Source organism: Petaurus breviceps, unplaced genomic scaffold (genome assembly GCF_028583685.1).
Source record: "Petaurus breviceps papuanus isolate PSGF00001 unplaced genomic scaffold, PetGlider_PUasm1.0 171, whole genome shotgun sequence".
Classification (NCBI taxonomy): domain Eukaryota; kingdom Metazoa; phylum Chordata; class Mammalia; order Diprotodontia; family Petauridae; genus Petaurus; species Petaurus breviceps.
In genome coordinates, this window is record NW_027185754.1 from 18475886 (window position 1) to 18496787 (window position 20902).

Genomic DNA, 20902 nt, shown 5'->3' on the forward strand with positions numbered 1-20902 from the left:
CTTACTCTCTTCCTGGTTCTCCTCTTGCTTGAATGACTGCCTCCGTCTGTCTCCTTTGTTGGATCTTCATCCAGGTCTCAGCTAGTAATCATGGATATCTCACAGGCTCTGTTCTGAGCCTTTTCTCTTCTTCTTTGTACTATTTCACCTGGTGATCTCAGCAACTCCAGTGGTTTCAGTTATGATCTCTATGTAGGTACTTTTCAAATCTACTTGTCTAGCTCTAACTTCTTTGCTGGCCCCCAGACTTGCATCTCCAGCTGCCTAATAGACATCTTAAATTCAACATGTCAAGAACAGAACTAATTATCTTCCCCCTCTTTCAACCCTCTCCCCTTGCTAACTTCCCTATTACTCTTGAAGGTTCCATCATCTTCCCAATCACCCAGACACACAACCTAGGTGTGTTCCTTGATTGTCTCTTCTTTCGCACCCACGTACCCAATCTGTTTCCAAGTTTTGTCGATTTTCACCTTCCTGACATTTTGTATGTTCTTTTTTCTCTCTTGTGACTCTGCCATCTCCCTGGTGCACTCCCTCATCCCTTCACACCTAGACTATTGATTGCAGTGCTCTGCTGGTTGGTTTCCCTTAATTCTCTCCCCACTCCATTCCACATTCCACTCAGGGATCAGATTGATCTTCAATCATAAATCTAACCATGTCAACACCTGTTCACTTAGGCTCCTGATTGCCTTCAGGATCAAATACTAAATCTCTGTTTGAATTTTTAAAGTCCTTCATAACCTGACCCCCTTCTACCTTTCCAGTCTTCTTCCACTTTACTCTCCCCCACAGATTGTGTGATTCTGTGACACTGGCCTCACTGCTCCTCACATATACAACACTGTATCTCCTAACTGAATGTTTTCATTGGATGGCCCTCCTTCCTTGAATCCTATTCCCCGCTTTGCCCCTTGGACTCCTAGTTTCCCTGCCTTCCTTCAAATCCAGGCTAAAGTTCTACCTTCTGAAATAAAGCTTTCTCAATCAGTACTCCTTAATCTTCATGCCTTCCTTCTGGAAACTACTTCCAATTTATTTTATCTGTCATTCTGTCTGTTGATATATCGATATATCTATATATCTATATCTTCTTTCTACAAATTGTTTACATGTTAACTCTCCTACTAGACTATTACTAGCCTCCTTGAGAGCAGGGTCTGCGTTTTTGCCTTTTCTTGTATCCCCAGGGCTTAGCACAGTGCCTGGCACATAGTAGGTGCTTATTAAATTCTAGTTAATTGCTTGATTATATTTTATATATTTAAATAAAAACTTTGTTAAAAGAAGGGGCCTAAAGATTTTTCCAAGCTTCATAAAATGTCTAGGACACAAAAAAAGGTGAAGAACCCTCCCATAGATAGAATTGAAAGTTTAGCCATTATTTTAGAGGTTTAGTTTTAGAGATAAGAAAAATCCCTGTAACACTGAATCCATCAATGATATTTATTCATAATCTTCTTATGCTGGACACTGTGCTAGATCCAGTTTACACATTCGGGGAAGGTGGCTGGCAAATATTATGACTGAAAGTACAGAATTGTAGAAATGACAAAATATGAGTAGTCTGTATTTACACTAGGCAGGAGAGGCATTTTGAGACTGAGAGATTGCACAATTGATAGAAAAGGGGTAGAGAAACTTGACTAAGAGAGATTTCTTGGTGTATAAAAATACAATATAAAGACTTTTCTTGAAGAATGGGAAAATGTGAACTATTTTGAAAATCCAGTGTTTCTATGTTTTGTAACTCCGTATTTTTTTCCTTTTCAGTTTTAACTGATGACTGCATACCTCCTCTGGCTATAACGGATGCAACGTGTGTGATTCATTTTAGTTTTCCTGGTTCTCCAAAAATTTTTGGAGGGCGTTTATATTGCATGTCTGATAATTTCCAAAGCTTAATTGAACAGGTCTGAATCACTTTTAATGTCGTCTTTGAATATTACTATTTACTTTTTTTAAAAAAATATGATGAGGGGCGGCTAGGTGGTACAGTGAGTAAAGCGCTGGCCCCAGAGTCAGGAGGACCTGAGTTCGATTCCGGCCTCAGACACTTAACACCCACACAAAATAACTAGCCGTGTAACCGTGGGCAAGTTACTTAACCCCAATTGTCCTCCAAAAAGGCAAAAAAAAAAAAAAAAAATATATATATATATATATATATATATCATGATATACTTAAAAACCATAGGGTACCACAATTGAAACTGATCCAAATTAAACTTTCCTTTTCCATCTTGTCTTACTGAATTTTAAGGGCGCTTCTTCAGAGCAAGGAAATAAAAAGGCGAAATCTGTTTTGCTACTGACAGAAAGAAGTGCGTGCTGTGCAGTTGGTGTCTTGCGCTATTTGGAACGAACAGATGCTAAAATTCCTCCAGAGCTGTGTGACTTCACTGCAGGTGTTTTGGAAGCTAAGGAAGATAAGAAACTCAGAAGGCCTCTTTGTTACTATCTTAAGATTTCTGGTTTTTGCAAGTAAGATGAGTCACATTTTCCTAATTATTCTCTGTGTATTAGATAATTACTTTCAGAAATGAGATATGTAATTTTAAAAGTATAATTATAAAGTTACAGAAAGTATCATTTTTGATTTAGGTAATAGTTTTGTAGTACATTTCAAGATTAATAACCCGTGGGGCAGGGAGTATTGGCCCTGGAATCAGAAAGACTTGAGTTAAAAACTGACCTCAGACACTTACTAGCTCTGTGACCCTGAGCAAAGTCACAACCCTGATTGCTTCCCCCCTTCCCTCCAAAAAAAGATTAATAACCCACAAAGCCTGTCTCTCTACAAATCAGAAATTATATACCTGGGAGAGAAAAATAGGAGAGATAAAGATCATCAGCATTTTTTTCTGCATTGTGACTAGAAAATTATTTTTCAGTTCTTCTAGGATCCCACCCCTTCATCCCTGATTCTGTTAAGAAAACATTCATTCAGGGCGGACAGGTAGCACAGCGAGTAAGAGCTCCGGCTCCAGTGTTGAGAAGACCTGGAGATCGAATCCCGGGCTCAGACACTTAGCACCCACCTAGAAACACCTGGCCATGTAACCTTGAGCAAGTTACTTAACCCCAATTGCTTAGGGGTGGCCAGGTGGCTCAGCAAGTAAGAGCACCGGCTCCAGTGTTGGGATGACCTGGATCAAATCCGGGCTCAGATACCGAGCACCACACCCAGAAATAACTGGCTGTGTAACCCTGAGCAAGTTACTTAACCCCAATTGCTTAAAAAAAAAAAAGAAAACATTCATTCATCTTGGTATTTTAAAATAGAAATAAAGCTATTAAGCCCAAGACTTAGGGCTTAAGACAGGCCTTAGAGTCTGAGGAAAATAGGTGGTAGGTTGATTTCAGTAGTATTTGTCACTACTAGTCATAGGCAATGTTGAGGTACTTGGTTGAATTCTGAAAATCGTGGTTTGTATTTGAGCCAACATTTGGAGATTGAAAATGGAGGTAGGTCAGCAACTAAATTAATGAATTTATTTTGCTTTTTGGCTTTGATTTTTATGTATTTTGCTTTTTCCCAGAACACATTATATTGTGTCATTTAAAAGGAGTCTGAAATAAGCTAGAATGTAGTTCATTTCACTCATAGCACATCTTCTACTAATTTAAGGGTAGAGACTAGTAAAGCACTTAAACTAGTACTTAATAGATGTTAGCCTGTTACACTGTGGATAATTTAGCATCAATGGTCACCATCATTTCATGAAATAATACTGAACATTTAAAGAATCTAAAAGACAACCTATTTCATTCATCATTGTCAGTATTTTTCTAATGTTTCAATATGTAGAGTGTGTAAAGACAACTGCCTTTGGTTGTTGGTACATTGGGTAGATAGTCAATTTCTCTTTCCATGGAAATGCTTTATATTTTGTATAGCACTTGATAACTGACACAGCCCTTGCTTTCATTCATTATTTAATTAGATCCATTTTAACAGTAAACCTGTGAAAAAGATAAGTAGGTGCTATGATACACAGTTTTTGAAGATGGCAAAATAGGAGGCTCCAAGGTTAAAGTGACTTTGCCTGAAGTGACCAGAACCAGGGTTTGTGTGACCCCACATCCATGGGCGTTCTTCTGCGGCGTGTATCTTACTAGTTTTGGTAGTCACACAGTGACTAGTCAGAGTCTTTATTATCATCAGGCCCCTTTTGAAATTAATAGTAAGAACAATGGCATTCTCAGATCAGTGGCTAATGAGCGTCTCTGCTGGGTTCCAGCGGCCTCTTTCTGATGTTTATAGGCTCACAGTGTTGGAGCTGGAAGAGCCCTCAGAGGCCATCTTGTCATGTTACAGATGCTGGATCTGAGGCTTACGGGGCTTACATGACTTCCCTGAGGTCACTCAGGCAGTAAGTAACTGACTCCTAAGCCATTGCCATTTCCACTGTACCAGGCTGCTTTTCATCATAGTTGTGGGAGAAAAGGCCAAAAAAAAAAAAATACTAAGACAATTTCTGCCAGCTTCTCAACAGAGATTATTTAGGTACCCATAATAAATAGGAGGGTTGACTTGTTTATGGCCCTATGGCAGAGAGGAAGAACAGAGATGGGGTATACAAAGTATTGGAAAGCCCAGAATCAACTTGATGCAACTAATAACAACATCATTATGTAGTAAATTGTTTCATGTAGTAGTAATAATATTACTTCTTTTGCGTTTATACATTTTGGTCAGCATAAAATTGCTTTTTTTTCATAGGTAATCACAAATTTTCATACTTAGGTAACAATCTTTCTTCTAGATATCTAATTTCTTTAAAGGCATCTGACTCTACCTGTTTTATATTATTTTAAAACAAATACTTTCCTCTCTTCACTTGTAATCCCAATTAATTATTCCAGATGACATTTACATGCTCATATAATTGATTACTTTTGTTCTGTGTTTAAAAAATGTAATCTTGACTTTTTTCAAGAGATAAAAGGATATGTCCAGATCGACATCATATTAACCCAGAAATAGACATGCCAAGGAAATTATCTGACCAAATCCTGCCAACAGTGGGCTATGTTAAGGTAAGCTTAAGACCTACTTTAGGGTAAGTTTGGTGGTGCAGTGGATAGAATGTCAGGCCTGAGGTCAAGAAGGCTCATCTTTGTGAGTTCAAATCCAGCCTCAGACATTTACTTGCTTTGTGACCCTGGGCAAGTCACTTAACAGTGTTTGCTTCAATTTCCTCATCTGCAAAATGAGCTGGAGAAGGTAAGTGGCAAATCTTTCCAGTATATTTGTTAAGAAAAATCCAAATGTGGTCATGATAAGTTGGACACAATTGAAATGAGTAAGGAACGACAATAAAAAGAACTTTGTTTGCTGGTGATTTTTAAAAAAATCTTTGTTTTTACATGACCTCAATTCCTGATATATCCCTCTTCTTCATAATTGATTCTCTGTCTGATTTAGCAGGGCAGCTTTATGCCTCCAACCTTGTCTTCTCTCCTCGAGCCTCCCATACCTCCTGCTCTCCCCTCTCTCCCTGCCTTCCCCACTAAGATTTACCTTGCATCTGTTTTGTATATTATATATACATCTTGTATTCTCCATTAGAATCTGGTCTCCTTCAAGAGCAGAGTTGTTTTTACTTTGTATCCCTAGTACTTAGCACAGTACTTAGCCCAGAGCAATCAGTTATTTAATGCTAATGTGTCAGGAAATTGATACATCCTTTTTTCCCTCTTTTTGTCAGCTGGGGTTAAATGAATTGCCCAGGATCACACACCTAGTAAGTGTCTGAAGCTAACCCTTCACTGCATCTTTTTCTAAATGTTCATTTACTGATTTTTTTTAACTATACCTGACAATACATCAGTATAGGAGAAAGAACTTCTGTTGAGGAACTTCCTGTAGTAATGTGTCACTGATGACTCCTTTGATAATAGGGGTCCAAAATTTTCCCATGAATTGAATTCAAGTTCACTGGACTATGGTTTTGATTCTGTTTTTCTGCCTTTTAAAAACTGGCACATCTGGGGGTGGCTAGGTGGTGCAGTGAATAGAGCACCGGCCCTGGATTCAGGAGGACCTGAGTTCAAATGCGACCTCAGACACAACACAAAAACTAGCTGTGTGACCTTGGGCAAGTCACTTAACCCCAGTTGCCCTCCAAAAAAAAAACTGGCACATTTAGACTTGTTCATTTCCTGGGCCCTTTCTCACACCCTTGTGTTCTTAGTGATCATTGCTTGGGTCTCAGCTCTTCTGCTAGCTCTGCTGGGCATCAGGATGTAGATGACTCACCCAGGGCAGCTCATTGCCCTCTTACCCTTTGTTTTGGGTTTTGATGCATTATTATTCACTTTTTTTCTGTTATTTTCAGTTTAGAAATGGTTCTTAATGAAGAAGATCAGAAGTAAAATATGAATTGGTTGGGGCTGACTCAGAATTCACTTTTTCTCTTATAACCCTCTCAGAACCTCAGAGTGTGTTAGATCCTGCTCAGGTTTCTTCCTTGCCACACATTTGAAGACAGTGGTAACTTCTGCTTCATGTGACCTTTATACAAATTTTTTTGGAGGAGGGAATAATAACATATACATATAAATGTATTTTTACTAAAAAAAAAAAATAGAAACAATTTATATGTCCAGAGTTTAGGGGAATGACTGAACAAACCACAGTATGCCAAATAGCAAAATGATGCTGTACTAGGAGAAAGACCAAAGAGAAGTGGGAAGGCTAGGAGAAAGGGATGCAGAGCAGAGGCTAAACCAGAGCATATCCACTGGCTATAAAAAAAGTGCAGCAAAATCTGAAAATGTTCACAGAAGAGTAAAGGAAAGGCAGGCATATAAGTTATTAGTGCTCTAACTGAAGAAGTTTGGAGCTTGCGGCTTAATGTGTGGTTTTATTTTGTTTGAATTGTTAGTGCTTCAATTTATAATGAAGTTTTTAAAAGAATTTAAACATTAAAATGTTTTATATAATGTGAGTAAAATTTTTCTTTTTAGATGTGTATTAGATGAGTCTATAGATAAAGGTGATGGAGAGGGATTTCGAATCATAAAAATCAAAGAATGAATGTTTGAATCAACAATGAATGGGATCATAGAGGCCATCTAGTAGCTGACCAAGAATTCCCATTCTCTGCCTCATCTCATTTCCATCATTTCTGCCTCTCCCATTATTAGTAAAATCAGGTACAGAATAACAGTTCTTGTCATTATTTCTTCCCCAGTTTTGATGGATGAAGTTATTATGGCAAGCTTAGATTGTCTAGATAATTAATTGAAGCTTCTCATCTCCTAAATCATGACTTGGTACCAGGCTTGTGATGTGTTCCTAGAACTTAGCTCAATAAGCAGTCACCTATCAATAAACATAATATCTGCCACAGAGTATGCATCCAAAAAAGCCTAGTTAATTGACTTATTAAAATACCTACTTTTTGTGCAAGGTACTATCAGATCCTGAGGGTACAAAAACCAAAAAGAAAGGTAGCCCACAATCTGATGGAATTGACTGTCTACTCTTTCTCTCAAGGTGGTCTGGGTTCCAATGACAGGATCTTTTAATTTTCTGCCTTTATTGATCTTATTTCAAATAGTCTCCATTCTACTTTCCCCTTTGATTATTTCTCTATGGAAGTTTCTTCTTTAATGCATTATTATACTCCACTGTTTCATCCTATTTTCTCTGCTTTAAGTGTACTTCAGGATAGCCATAAGAAAGGGTCCCATCCCTCTCTTCTCAGTGAAATCTGAGAGGTCAAATTTATCTTCTTTTGTTGAGATCTTTAGTGCTCCTTGCTGTGAATAGATAGCTGAGGCCATAAGATTTCATTCCTTTTTTTTTTTTTAAAGGATTTTGTCATCTGAGAATGAAATCAATTGGCAGAAATCTTCCAGTGAACTTTTTTTTTTTTTTTTGCTTTTTGGAGGGGGGAACGTACGGCAATTGGGGTTGAATAACTTGCCCAAGGTCACATGGCTAGTGTTATTGTGTTAAGTGTCTGAGGCCGGATTTGAACTCAGGTCCTCCTGACTCCAGGGCCAGTGCTTTATTCACTATGCCACCTAGACGCCCCTAGTGGACTTTTTAAAGAACCTTTTTATTGTTTGTGAATACAGTACAAAGGATTTTGTTTATTTGGGTAATCCCTTAGTTCAGCTTAAATGCACTAGTCATACTGTCTCAGTATTTAAGTAGAGTCTGTAAAGGCCTTAGTTTCTGTATATGATTTAAACTCAAATACATACATCATTTACTTAGAATTATCCAATTTTCAGAGCAGTTAGGTGGCACAGCGGTTAGAGTAGTGACCCTTAAGTTAGGAGGACCTGCATTCAAATATGGCATTAAACACTTGCTAACTGTGTGATCCTGGGCAAGTCACTTAATCCTGATTGTCTTAAAAAAAAAAAAAAAGGAAGTATTCAGTTTCCCAGTTAACACTTAAATATATACCTACATACCTGATAATGGACTCTGTATCTGTCATTCAAAGACTAACCTAGCTATCCTCAGAGATGTTCATCACCAAAAGATTGGCTACTGGGAGATTTTTTTTTAATCTTTTTTTTTTTTTTGCCTTTTGGAGGACAGTTGGGGTTAAGTAACTTGCTCAAGGTCACACGGCTAGGGTTTACCAGGAGATTTTTACATGCAGAGGGGCACCCATGATTTTATGAGGAACAACTCATGAAATCCTCTCCTTAAGGCTTAGAGGGATTGTGACTTTAATTGGCAGAGGGAGGGGAAAAATTTCAGATCTTTTGAAATATATGTTATGCTTTCAGATAATACCTTTCTATATCATGAATGCAACCAACTATTTTGGCCGCATAGTTGATAAACACAAGGATTTGTATGCAGCTCTTAATATGGAAATGAAGGAATATTTTAATGAATCCAGTAATAAAATGTCTGTTGAAAAAGTTGAGAAGTTTGCATTGTATGGACTATATGAAAAAGCAGTTTTTCACAGGTAAGATTCCAAAAGCATGTGGTAAATTTGAACTGAGGTTTAAACTATACAGGAAAACTGTATTATCACAACTATAATGCTGTTGAATTCAGTGTAGAAAGGAGTAAATGAAAAAGCATGTAAGTGTATTATTATGTCCTAGCTAGGGGTGGGGAGTCCGCAGCCTCCAGACCACATGTGACCCTCTAGATCCTTAAATGAAGTTTGGATTCAATCAAAGAGCTGTATTTGAGGACCTAGAGGGTCACATGTGATATGGAGGCTACAGGTTTCCCACCCCTGTGACCTAGGCACTGGGACAACAAATATAAATGTGAGACTGTTCCTCCTATACTGGATGACTGTATGTTGGATGAATGGAAAAGTCTTTATTAGGTGTATTACTATGAAGTAGGTTCCGAGAACACAAATTCAAAAATGAGAGAGATGTTGCTTGTCCCTTAAGACCACCCATAGGGCAACAGTGTCTCAGAAAAGGAATTTTGGTCTAAGTTGTTGCAGGAATGGTGGGTACAGCCATGGGGTAGTGGATCATTATGCCCTTTCCAGAAGCAAAGGTGATATTTATTCAGTTCCTGTTCTAAGAGCAAGGCTTGTCAGTAGTAGCATTGGCAAGTGTTGAAACACCAAGAAACTTTGCACAGATTCTTATGATAGAAAATTAACCTTATGAACTGTCCTCCTTTAAAACTCTGAGAGAAACACTACAGCTTTATTTTGTATTCAAAAAATTCAAGAATATGTGAAGTATAAAAAGTACAAGGTTACCTTTAAGAAAAGGTCATCAGACATTGGAGTCATTGACACAATTTTTTATAATGACTGAGTGTTATTGATGAATCTTAGTTAGGAGGTAGGTAAGTCCAACTTGGATTCTAGTATGTATTTGGAGATAATTCAGGAATAATGAAGCACAATGACAACTTAATACTTAGTACCTTCATATTAATAGTATCTTAGTATAAGAACTTCAGATTTTATTACGAGTTTGCCTTAAATACTCATTATATAAATTATATAAATACTATATATGAAGTGTAATTAATTAGGCACCTAGTGAGTTTTTTTCTTTTAACCGAAAATATTGATTAAATTTGCAAAATTCAAGAATTTTTCTTATTTAAGTTATTAGGGCAAAAGTTATTTAATTTTAGAATGAAACATATTTAGCTACTCTGTTTTACAGGGTTCAAGTTTTGGAAATGAGCCAAAAAGAGGAAAATTGTTTCTTTTTTAATGTTCACATAAAATTTATAGATGAAGGCAGGATTAGTGATATTAAAAATCATCAGCTGCTTCATCTACCCCAGAGATTCCAACATCTACCTCCTCAAGCTGTAGAATTTATTGTTTGTAGAGTGAAACCTATTGACAATGAAATTGAATGGAACCCAAAGGTAAGTTCCCATGCTTTCATGTTTTTACATTTTGAAACTTCTCTAAATAGAGATACTGAGTAATTTGGTATAGTAGCCATGATTTTAAAATGCAAAAGTAATGTTTGAAATCTTTTTTGTAGCAGAATGTGTATGAAATTCCATTTTTTATAAGCTGATTTAATTCAGAGTGATTTTTGTTAAAGTGCTTTATCAATTATCTCTTTCTCACATTTCATTAATATAACAGCAAAGTACAGTAACTATATTGTACTTTGTAACTAACATGATCATTAGAATGCTAAATTTTGTTGTGTGCCACTTAATAAGGGGCAGGAAAGTAGCTAATTTTAATTAATTAATTAGTGTATTTGCCTTTTGGAGGGCAATTGGGGTTAAGTAACTTGCCCAAGGTTACACAGCTAGGTTTTTTTTGTGTGGGTGTAAAGTGTCTGAGGTGGAACCGAACTCGGGTCCTCCCAACTCTGGGGCTAGCGTGCTTATTCACTGCACCACGTAGCCGCCCCAATTTTAATTTATTTAAATATAATTTTTTACAAGTAATCTTGGATTTCCATGGGCAAAATAAAAAGTTTGACATTTAAAGGTGATAAACTGAAATTAATTCTTTCCCATTCTTCCCTCCCTAAAATAAAAACCTTTTTTTTTGTGCCAGGTATGTACTGTCTATTCTTTGACTTGTGAAACCTATAAAATCAAAGAGCATTCCAACTGTGTTTTTTTCCAAATCAGTGCTAAAAATGTTCACCAGCATAGGCCAAGGACAGATCTCGGGGTCAGCGTCCAATTGGAAGCCTCATTCCATGTTGACACCAACTTATTAATAACTACTCTTCAGGTCTGGTCATTCACCAAGTCCCCAGATCCATCTGGAGGTGTATAGCATTTCTCATCATGAGTTTTTTTGAATTGTTGTAAAACATTGTCTTTCACAGCTGATCATCACACAGTGTTGCTGTTACTATGTACAGTGTTCTTCTGGTTCTGTTCACTTCACTTTACATCAGTTCACATAAGTTTTTCCAGATTTTTCTTAAACCATCCTTTTATCCTCTCTGTTCCTGCTGGGAAACTACCAACTTTTTTTGCCTTTGTAGACAGGCTCTGGTTTTGTTGGCAACCCCCTTTTCTTAGTGCTTAGGGCTTCTGGCTGACTTTTTGTGTAGTTCTAGGGTACATTGTACTTTGTAATTAACATGATAAGTTTGAATCATTAGAATGCTCAATTTTGTCCACTGTGCAGGAAAGTATCTAGTTTTAATGTATGGGATTTCTTCATAATTACTTTGGGCTGGGACAAATTTCAGCTTTCTCTTCTTGTGAAAGCTGTGTGGTCTGCTATAAAGACCTCGATAGAGACCCCCATAGCTTCTCTACTTTACTAAATAAAGAAGCCCCAAGGAAATTTGAATCCCCTCTTTCACACTATCTGATTAAAATGGGCAATAAGAATCAAAAGACCCTTTTCCCCTGGCAGAGTTTTGAGTCTCAGCTAGCTGCTGTTTCTCCAGGAGTCTTCTCTTTCCTTCCTTCTCCTCCCATGAATAAGTCTCCAGGTCCAAGCTTCTTACACCCTCACCTCAATCAATACCTGGTCCTGCTTAACATAGATAAGAACTATATAAAAACCCACTGAGAATAGAGCACTGGCCTTGGAGTCAGGAGGACCTGAGTTCAAATCTGGCCTCAGATGCTTTTAACACTTACTAGGTATGTGACCTTGGGCAGGTTACAACCCCAATTGCCCTGCCTTCCCTCCTCCATAAAAAGCAAAATAAATAAAATAATAAACAAAACAATAAACAAAAAATAATTTATTAAAATAAACATTATTATGTTTGTTTTAATAATAAAATAAGCAAAACAAATATTATTTATATAAATAAATATATAATATATTGTATATAAATAAATGTGATATTGTATATAAATATATAAAATAATGTATAATATATAAATATATATTATTTAAGTATTTATTTATATAAAAATAAACAAAAAAACCCCACCAGATTTTACTGTTTTTGAATGCAAAATTCCACCTGCTGGTGAGGTGCCCACTTCCACCCAGGGCCCCAATGGACTTGACCTGTTTCCACCATCCTCTCTCACTGTTCTTCTTTAAAGTATGTCCCTTCACTGCAAAATTGAGTTGGCTTTACTGTCTTGTTACATGCCCTATGTTTCCTTGTACAGAGCTATTGGTATCCTGAATCTTAAAAAAACAAAACAAAACAAAAAACCTCGTGTTGAAAATCTGCTTTCACTTTGGAAGCCATTTTAGCAAGACATTGGATTTTGGCAGTTATTAGCACAGAAATCCAAATGTTGACAGTAGTGTGATGTGGGTCTCTTATTAGCATTCTGCTTGAAAAGAGAGAGTGTGATCCAGCATAAGCAGTGAATACTGTATTTGGAATATATGACCCATGGGTGCTACCTCCCCCTTGTACAGCTAAATCAGCAATGTAATTGTGAAGAAAGTCAATTCATCTGCCACAGTTTACTCTTGTAAATAGCAGTGATGTAATTTATCTGATAATGAGAATTTTATATACTCTTAATAAGATTCAGATGCCATCTAGTCTAGTCTTCTCATTTTAGAAATGAGGAAACAGGCCCAATGAAGGCTAAATGACTTGCCTAAGGTCACTCAAGTTGGTGTCAGAGGTGGAATTCGAACCCTGGAATTCTTTCTTCATAGCCAGTGCTTTTTTCACTGTATCCCATGCTATTTTAAAACATGGTGTAAGGAAAAAAATGTACTATGCAAGATGATAATGAGAAATGTAAAAACACTTAAGCCATATCTATTAAAAGATAGTGGAAATTTTTTTGATTAAAAACATTCTAATAATTTCAAATGAGTTTCTGTGATGATGAAAATGTATATGTTTGATATCACTTTCTTTTCATATCTTCTGAATGGAACGAACTTTAATCCTAATCAGAACATGTGTAATATTGCTTTTAATACTATATGGATTTTTGTAGTGATAGCTAGTTATATAAATCAATCATTCATGTAACATGTAACAAAATAACTTTTACATTTTTCAGGTTACGAGATATATTCACCATAAAATTATAGGAAAATTGCATGAGGCAAAAGTAGTACTATCTTTGGGAAATACAATTTGGATTGATCCAATGGTAAGTGTGCCATTTTCTTAAAAGGAATATAATTAGTATTTACAAGGGAACCAAAAATCAATATTCTCTCAAAAGAAGGATTTTTATGAACCAGAATCTAACTTCAGTTTTAGTGGACTCTTCTTTTATACTTGTGTGTTTTTGGCAAACATCTAAATGATAAAGAAAATGATCAAAAGATAGAGTTTTAATATCTTCCTAAAGAGCACACACACTCCATCTTCAGCCCATTTTTTTTCTACCTTGTTATTTTTGTGTATACAGACTTTAGAGTGATCATTTATCTTTAGTGTGACAATAATAATAGCTAATTTATTTAGCACTTTAAGGCTTGCAAAATGCTTTACAAATATTTTATTTGATCCTTTGGGTCTAAAAGATGCTTAGTTTCTGTGTGCTGATAAAATTGTTCATTATGAAAGTGAAATCAATTAAAGAAAAAATAAAACAAATACTTTCAAGTTTTTCTTTATAGGTTTAGAATGTGTAACAGTATACCCAGTAGAACTGCAAAGAGGAGAATGCCTTCCCTCCTTCATTCCTTCACTATTCATTTGGACTGAAATTATGTCACTCAAAATTTCAGTCAAAATTGTTTATGAAGAGTCAATAGCTGCCACTGAACACAGACTCCCAAATAACTTTTACTTAAGAAACTAAAGGCTGTTGCCTCCAGTGCCCCTGATTTTGTTCTTAGGTCAGACGTCAGTGTACATTGTTATCACTGGTGTTTGGGAAAAGACTTTCTCTTCTTTAAATAAACTTAAGTCAGATCTTCTTATCCAGGTTTATTTACAAGCCTGTTCTTTGGGGTCAAACTTTAGAAAATTGTACTGCACTGGAAGCCATAAAATATGTGAATCTTTGAATTTTTGTCCTTAAAATAATGTAGAAATAGGAAATTAATTGTTCTCAAGACTGTTTTATATTATGCTTTGTTTTACATTTGAGATGTAGGAGAAACAAATTCCCATAGATTTAGAGATTGTAATGTCATTTCTACTCTTTCCTGGTACTAGTTTCTAGCCCACATCCATCTTTATCTATTACTGCTACTGCCAGAAGGCCCAGAGTTAGGGCACACACTTGCCTGGATAAAAAGTAGGATATCCAGTATGTAAACACACTACCAAAACTATTGGAAACTAATTATAGTTTTCTCTGTGATAAGTCAGAAAAATTGAAAGGGGATCAAAAAAGAGTTTTTAAGAGAAGTGGGCAACAGATTTATAAATTTGTCTATCTGAAATTTCTTGTACTTTCTGAATGAGGAGGCTAAACTTACACTGTTGTCTTTGGTGAATATATTCCATCATATAAGTAATTTCTGTTAAAATCAGGAAGTACACTAAAGTAATTAAAAATGTTTTTAAAAATCATGATTCTGGGGGTGGCTAGGTGGCGCTTTGAGTAAAGTGCTGGCCCTGGAGTCAGGAGGACCCAAGTTCGATTCCAGCCTCAGACACTTAACACTCACACAAAAAACAAGCTGTGTAATCTTGGGCAAGTTACTTAACCCCAGTTGCCCTCCAAAAAAGGCAAAAAAAACCCCAAAACAAACAAACAAAAAATCATGATTTTGAAATAAAGTTTTATTTTGTCTTTCAAACTCAAGGTCCATCTCACCAAGCTTTCAGACTTGAAAACTTCTGTAATTGAATATAATGTTCGAGCTGAAATTTTATCAATGGGAATGGGTACTGATAATCCAGAGCATGTAGACCAACTTAAAAAACTGTGCCAAGAAAGTAAAATGGTAATAACCCTTCAAGAGAGCACATTCCAAACCATGTGAGTTAACATTTCATCTTTATGTATTTGTTATTTGAAACACAGGGGCTCTGGGTTTGAATCCTAGCTCTGCCACCTCACTGGGGGAACCTTGGTAATGCTCTATATTTGCCCACTTCTGACAGAAGCTAGTCATTTCATCTCTGTGGGCTTAACTTTCTTCATTTGACAAAGGGGGCTTCTACTAGATGATATCTGAGACCCTTTTCAGTTCTAAATCCACAGCCCTATGATCTATGATTCTCATAGGGTAGTACTTTTTAGCTGAAGGATAAAACAGAATTGACATTAGTCTGAACTCATGGTGAAGACTAAATAGTTCCTACTGTGAAATTTTGTAAGAGGTATTAATAGGTTTCCGTCGTAAAATATAGTATAAAATAGAGTATTCATTGAGCTTTTTTAAAACATATTTTTACAAGGCAGTGATGTGATAGGAACTGTGTAGGATACATGTGCCCAGCTTCAAAGGATTTGGATAAATTTCTAGGCTTCCACCTGTTGAGGGGACAGAAATGTTGAGGGGACAAACCCCCAGGGATACAAGAATCCTGAGACTAAAGTTCCCTGGGCAAGGCTGCCTGGAATGAATTCAGGGACTCAAGCATTCTTTAAGTCAAGGTGGCAAAAGTTTATTGTTATGCTTTTCAGTAGACAAGAGTTCTTAAGGAACCTGCAACTTTAGAGGAGTACAGTTAAAGTTTATATAGGACAAACTATAGTACAGTGTGGGCCAAAATATGCTAACTAGGTGAGTCAGGGTGAGATTAGGGAGTGATTAAGGAGTGGTCAGTTCTTAAAGGAACGTGCACTTTTAATATGTGGTACAGGTATTTTACCCAGAATTCAATGGGAAATAGCCCAAGGTAGAGCTAAGGGGAGGTGTGGTTTTAGGCCTGAAAGAGCCCTAAATCAACAAATGAGTCAGGGCTGACTGAGAAATACCCAGGCTGCCCCCATCAATGTCTTATTAGACAAGATAAGCTTACCTGACTAAGTTTAGGGTAGATATGATAGATCAGTGAGTAGCTTTATGACCCAATACACAGCCAGTTCAGCCAGTACACAGTTGGTTGAAACTAATAAATTCTATAGGTGCAGCTGGCTACTGTATGAGGAAGAGAGAGATAAGGTATGCTGTCCTTGGGCTGGGGAGAAACTGCCTGAGACAGTATTTGAGGCTAGGGAGATTTGAGGCTAAGGAGAAATATGATTTTGGAACTGGGGTTCAAGCGCAGGCACCCAAACACCCCATCATATCCATTTGCAGAAATGAGTTTATGCCCGTATTGTTTTCCTTTTTATTGTGAACAGTAGGGTATTGGAAAAGGTTGTTGGATAATAATTTTCTGTTAGTCTAGGCTTCATAAATTAAAATTAAATATATCACATCCAATGTAGCTAAGGAAGGATTGTTAAAAGAATTACATTTAATACTATAATAATGGCTAATAAAAATTGGGGATATCTTCCTCAATTTGGACTTTCATAGCATGTGTATTGATGAAGAAACTGAGAAGAACATCCAAGTACATGTTATAATATGATATGCCTAATGTGTATTCTTCATCTGTCTGGTTTTTTTAATCTAAATACTGCTTTAAAAATCTGGGTATTAACCTTTGGTAAACATTTACATGGTAGTAATGGTGTGTTTTCTATTTAGAATACCTCCTTTACCACCCAACAAAAGTAGAGAGGATACAGGTGACCTGCAAAGCTCAATATCAGATGATGACAGAATTTCAGAAAACAATATTTTCTTACAAGTGAATACAGAAAATCAAAAGTCTGGTAAGTACTTATGAAGCAAGTGTTTAATTTTCTTGTCCCAATTATATTTCTTTTTGAAAAACATGACTAGTATTTGTTATATCTTCTAAAGGCATTACACAGAATAAAAATTTAATATTTAGTAAGTTTTACTTTTGATATCATGACTGGATCAAAGGGTCTTAGAATGACACATAGTGTTTTTATTGCATTTTAATAGCATCTTATAGCATTTAACCTATTTTATCTTATTTGACCCTCCAAATATACCAATCATGCAAGTACTTACAGTTATTCTAACTATTTGACAAAAGAGGAAATGAACTAAGGGACAGTAAGAGACTTGTTCGTGGTTACGTGTCTAATATCTGAAGTGGGATTTGAACTACCCTGGACTCATCCAGTCTCTTTTCACTATATCATGCTGATGCTTCAAAACTGTTAAGAATTTTTTTCCCCTTAATAGATTTTAATTTTCACTATTAATTAGCATATTGATACTTAACACACAAAGCCTGAGTTATCAGGAAATGTTTGTCCCTTCATTTCATTGTCTTTTGCCTGGATGAGAGTTGTCAGTTGCATTGCACTTAGGTAAATAATAGGGTAAGGAAATTCACACTATAGAGTTAAAGGTATGATTAATGATAAGCTTATCCTAGACATTTTTTCTTTTCATAGAAGTGATATCAGAAAATAGTGAAAATAACATTAAAGAAACAACACAGCAGCAGCATAAAAGGTATGACTCCATAATTTGAAAGAGATTTTCTTTAACAAATAAAGCATTTACTTAGATGGTTTTAACATAAATATACTGCAACAAGATAGTTCTTCTGTTTCTCTCTGATTATTTATCTCTCTCCTGAAGTCTTAAATACCTCTCTTTCCCCATGTGCTCTCACCTTAGGGCCTCAGTACTTAACTGAGAAAAGGGAAACCATTCATTGTGAGCTCTCTTTACTCTCCACCTTAAAACTCCTTGGCACCTTTCACAGATTCCAAGAAAAAGCTGTCTGTAGCTTGCTTTTCTTTTACTTGCATATCCACCCTCTGCACTATGGCTTCCAGCTTCATCACTTGCCTGAATGTGATGTCTCCAGAGTCATCAGTAATCTCTTAATGGCAGAAACTTTCACAGAGGTTAACTTGGAATACACTCTCCTCTGCCTTCTGCCTCTTAGAATCTCTGGTTTTCTTAAAAACTTAGCTCACGTACCCTTGCACAAGCAGTGTTTCTTGATCCCTGCCCACAACTCTAGTTCCCCCACTCAAAAAAAACCCCAAACTACCTTGTATTTATTTTTTGTGTAGACTTATATGTGTACATGTAAGCTCCTGGAGGTCAGGGACTGTTTCACATTTTAGGTAAAACAGTGCCTAGAATATAATAGATATTTAACAAATGTTTGTTGGTTAATTGATTAATTAGGTTCTCTCTCTCTCTCTCTCTCATAGTTTCCACCCAGAGATAAAATGGTTTCAAAAAGAAGATGTTGTAATTGTGAAGATAAGGCTAAGAAATGTAAAAGATCAGAAATGTAAATTTTTTAGAGAAAGGGTGGTTTTCAGGTAGGCCCATGTATATTTAAGCCAAACCCTCCCCCCAAAACTGGAACCACTTGACTATGTTAAAAAGGCTAACTTTGCTTATTTTAATTTAGTGCTTGGGTAGGAGATAAATTTTACTTGGCTGATATGGACCTACATGCAAGTATATTAAAAGAAGAATCCAAATGTGTCATTAAGAATGAAGAACCTATAGTCACTCTTGTAAAAGAGAAAAAAGAATCGTGGCATAATTTACTCAAGAAAAGGGTAATATATTTTAACTATTTTTGAGTCTTATTATCCTTGGTGTATATATAGGTGTATTTAACTTATTTTCTCAGTTAAAATTATATTTTGTATTTAACAGAATCCTAATGTGTCTTTTGATTTCGATCATTGGGAGGAATGTGAAGATATAAGCCCCTTTTCTAATGGTAAGACTATATTATTAGAAACAAGGAGAAATGTTTTAAAGAGGAAAAAAAAGTACTCATTAGGTAGGGCCATATGTTCAAAGGCAAGATGAGAAGACTGAAGCAAAAGCAGCAATGGGGTGTGAGCCACGTTGAGGAATTATTGCTGCATAGTCACATGTACATATGTATGGTCCTTTAGGAATTGTAGTCGCTGAGACATTTTACTTTTATTACAATTCATGTGAAAGAGTTCACAGTCATTTTTTCCACATATCTTTTCCGTTGTGAACATGTTTGGATAGCTTTCTGTTAACCAAGAAGATATGGAGTCTTTTAGCAAGAGGAAGATAAGTATACACTTCTTCTTTTGTATGCCTCACATGATTTTAACAATTTGAGTAATTTTTTTCCTTTTGAATAACAGCTCAGATTTACACAACACTTTGTTTTCCTCCAACCCTGTCAGGTAATTAGTGCAAATTGTATTGTCTCCATTTTACAAATGAGGAAAATTGTTTATTCTATATAACTATATAACTACACAGTGGCCTGGGGGTTGTAACCTGAATCCATGTCATGCCTCGTGTACTACAAAACTTTCACTTCTGTTGCCACTAAAATATAAGTTTGTTTCGTTCACTGTAGTGAGACACTTTTTTCTCCAGTGCTGTCTTGAGTAATTAGTTTGAAAACCATGTTATGAGCTGTTAAAAAATAAATAATAAAATAGATAATAATGCTTGAGAAACTTATGCTTTGTTTAATCTGTAGCATATCCAGATTTATGTACAGATAAGTTGTGTTCTATGGCCTCTCATAAATATATAGCTATTTAGTCTAAAAAATAATGCTACATATGAAACAAACTTTCTGTGTACCTGTGGAAAAGGCTGATTTTGATGGCTTATAAACTAGAATCAGCTGAATTCAGACAAAAACAGAAACGAGGACTAACCTGAGATCAGGAATTGAAGATTACAGGACATTTAACTCTTGACATGTTAGTTTTGGAATGAGAAGGGTTGCTATTGCTTGTCTATACTGTGAATATTACTGTTCCTTTGGCTCGCTGTTTCACATTTTTCTTTTTTTTTCTGTTTTTTTTCCTTTTTGGAGGGCATTTGGGGTTAAGTGACTCGCCCAAGGTCACACGGCTAGTTTTTCTGTTAAGTGTCTGAGGCGGGATCTGAACTCAGGTCCTCCTGACTCCAGAGCCGGTGCTTTATTCACTGTGCCAACTAGCTGCCCCTACATTTTTTTCTTTAAGGAATTATGCACTAATAAACATAGTGATAGGAAATCATTTGTTTTATTTCTACATTATTGACATGACATTAACTGACTCTTAGGTTTTGATTTGAACACATGATATTATGCACAAAAAAGATTTTTTTCTTGAGGAAAATAATTGAATAAACCATTTCTTTATAAAATATATCTATGAATAAATAAAGAATATTTAATTACACTGTACATAAATTGTTCATGTTCAAATTCCAAAGAATAAACATTGTTCTATTACATGTTTTGATATGAAAAACATTGACTGAGCTTAGTTGGCTCCCTACTATGAAATTACCAATAAGTGTTGAATTACTGAATTATATTTATTTTTTTTTTTTAAGCTGTGTGCTCTAGAAAGGTTCTCAACACTGGTCTGCAGTTGAGTGAAGATAGAGATGATTCTTCTGAGGACAGTGAAACTGACAGTGAATAGCATGCAAGTTAAATTATGTTTTGGAACTTTTCTGGAGCAGTGTCTATCACTGCACCTGCAGTTGAGAAGATATGCACAGATACATCTGAGCCTTTTTTATTCCAAGGAGGAAAAATCATATTGTCTACAAAAGTCGTCATTTGATTTGTT

The 20902-nt window shown here is 36.0% G+C and overlaps 1 protein-coding gene across 1 annotated transcript in view; it reads left to right on the forward strand.

Annotated features, from left to right (window-relative positions):
• The window catches only part of TDRD12 (tudor domain containing 12), a 71999-nt gene extending 51154 nt beyond the window's left edge, over window positions 1-20845 (forward strand). The window contains exons 20-32 of the mRNA XM_069082613.1: window positions 1777-1916; window positions 2267-2487; window positions 4947-5046; window positions 8767-8954; window positions 10141-10351; window positions 13412-13504; window positions 15120-15295; window positions 16962-17089; window positions 17750-17810; window positions 18527-18640; window positions 18733-18886; window positions 18987-19053; window positions 20661-20845. Of these exons, the coding sequence (XP_068938714.1) occupies window positions 1777-1916; window positions 2267-2487; window positions 4947-5046; window positions 8767-8954; window positions 10141-10351; window positions 13412-13504; window positions 15120-15295; window positions 16962-17089; window positions 17750-17810; window positions 18527-18640; window positions 18733-18886; window positions 18987-19053; window positions 20661-20752 (1745 nt within the window). The 3' untranslated portion in view covers window positions 20753-20845. The remainder of the gene's footprint in view (window positions 1-1776; window positions 1917-2266; window positions 2488-4946; window positions 5047-8766; window positions 8955-10140; window positions 10352-13411; window positions 13505-15119; window positions 15296-16961; window positions 17090-17749; window positions 17811-18526; window positions 18641-18732; window positions 18887-18986; window positions 19054-20660) is intronic.
• Window positions 20846-20902: the final 57 nt, after the last annotated feature.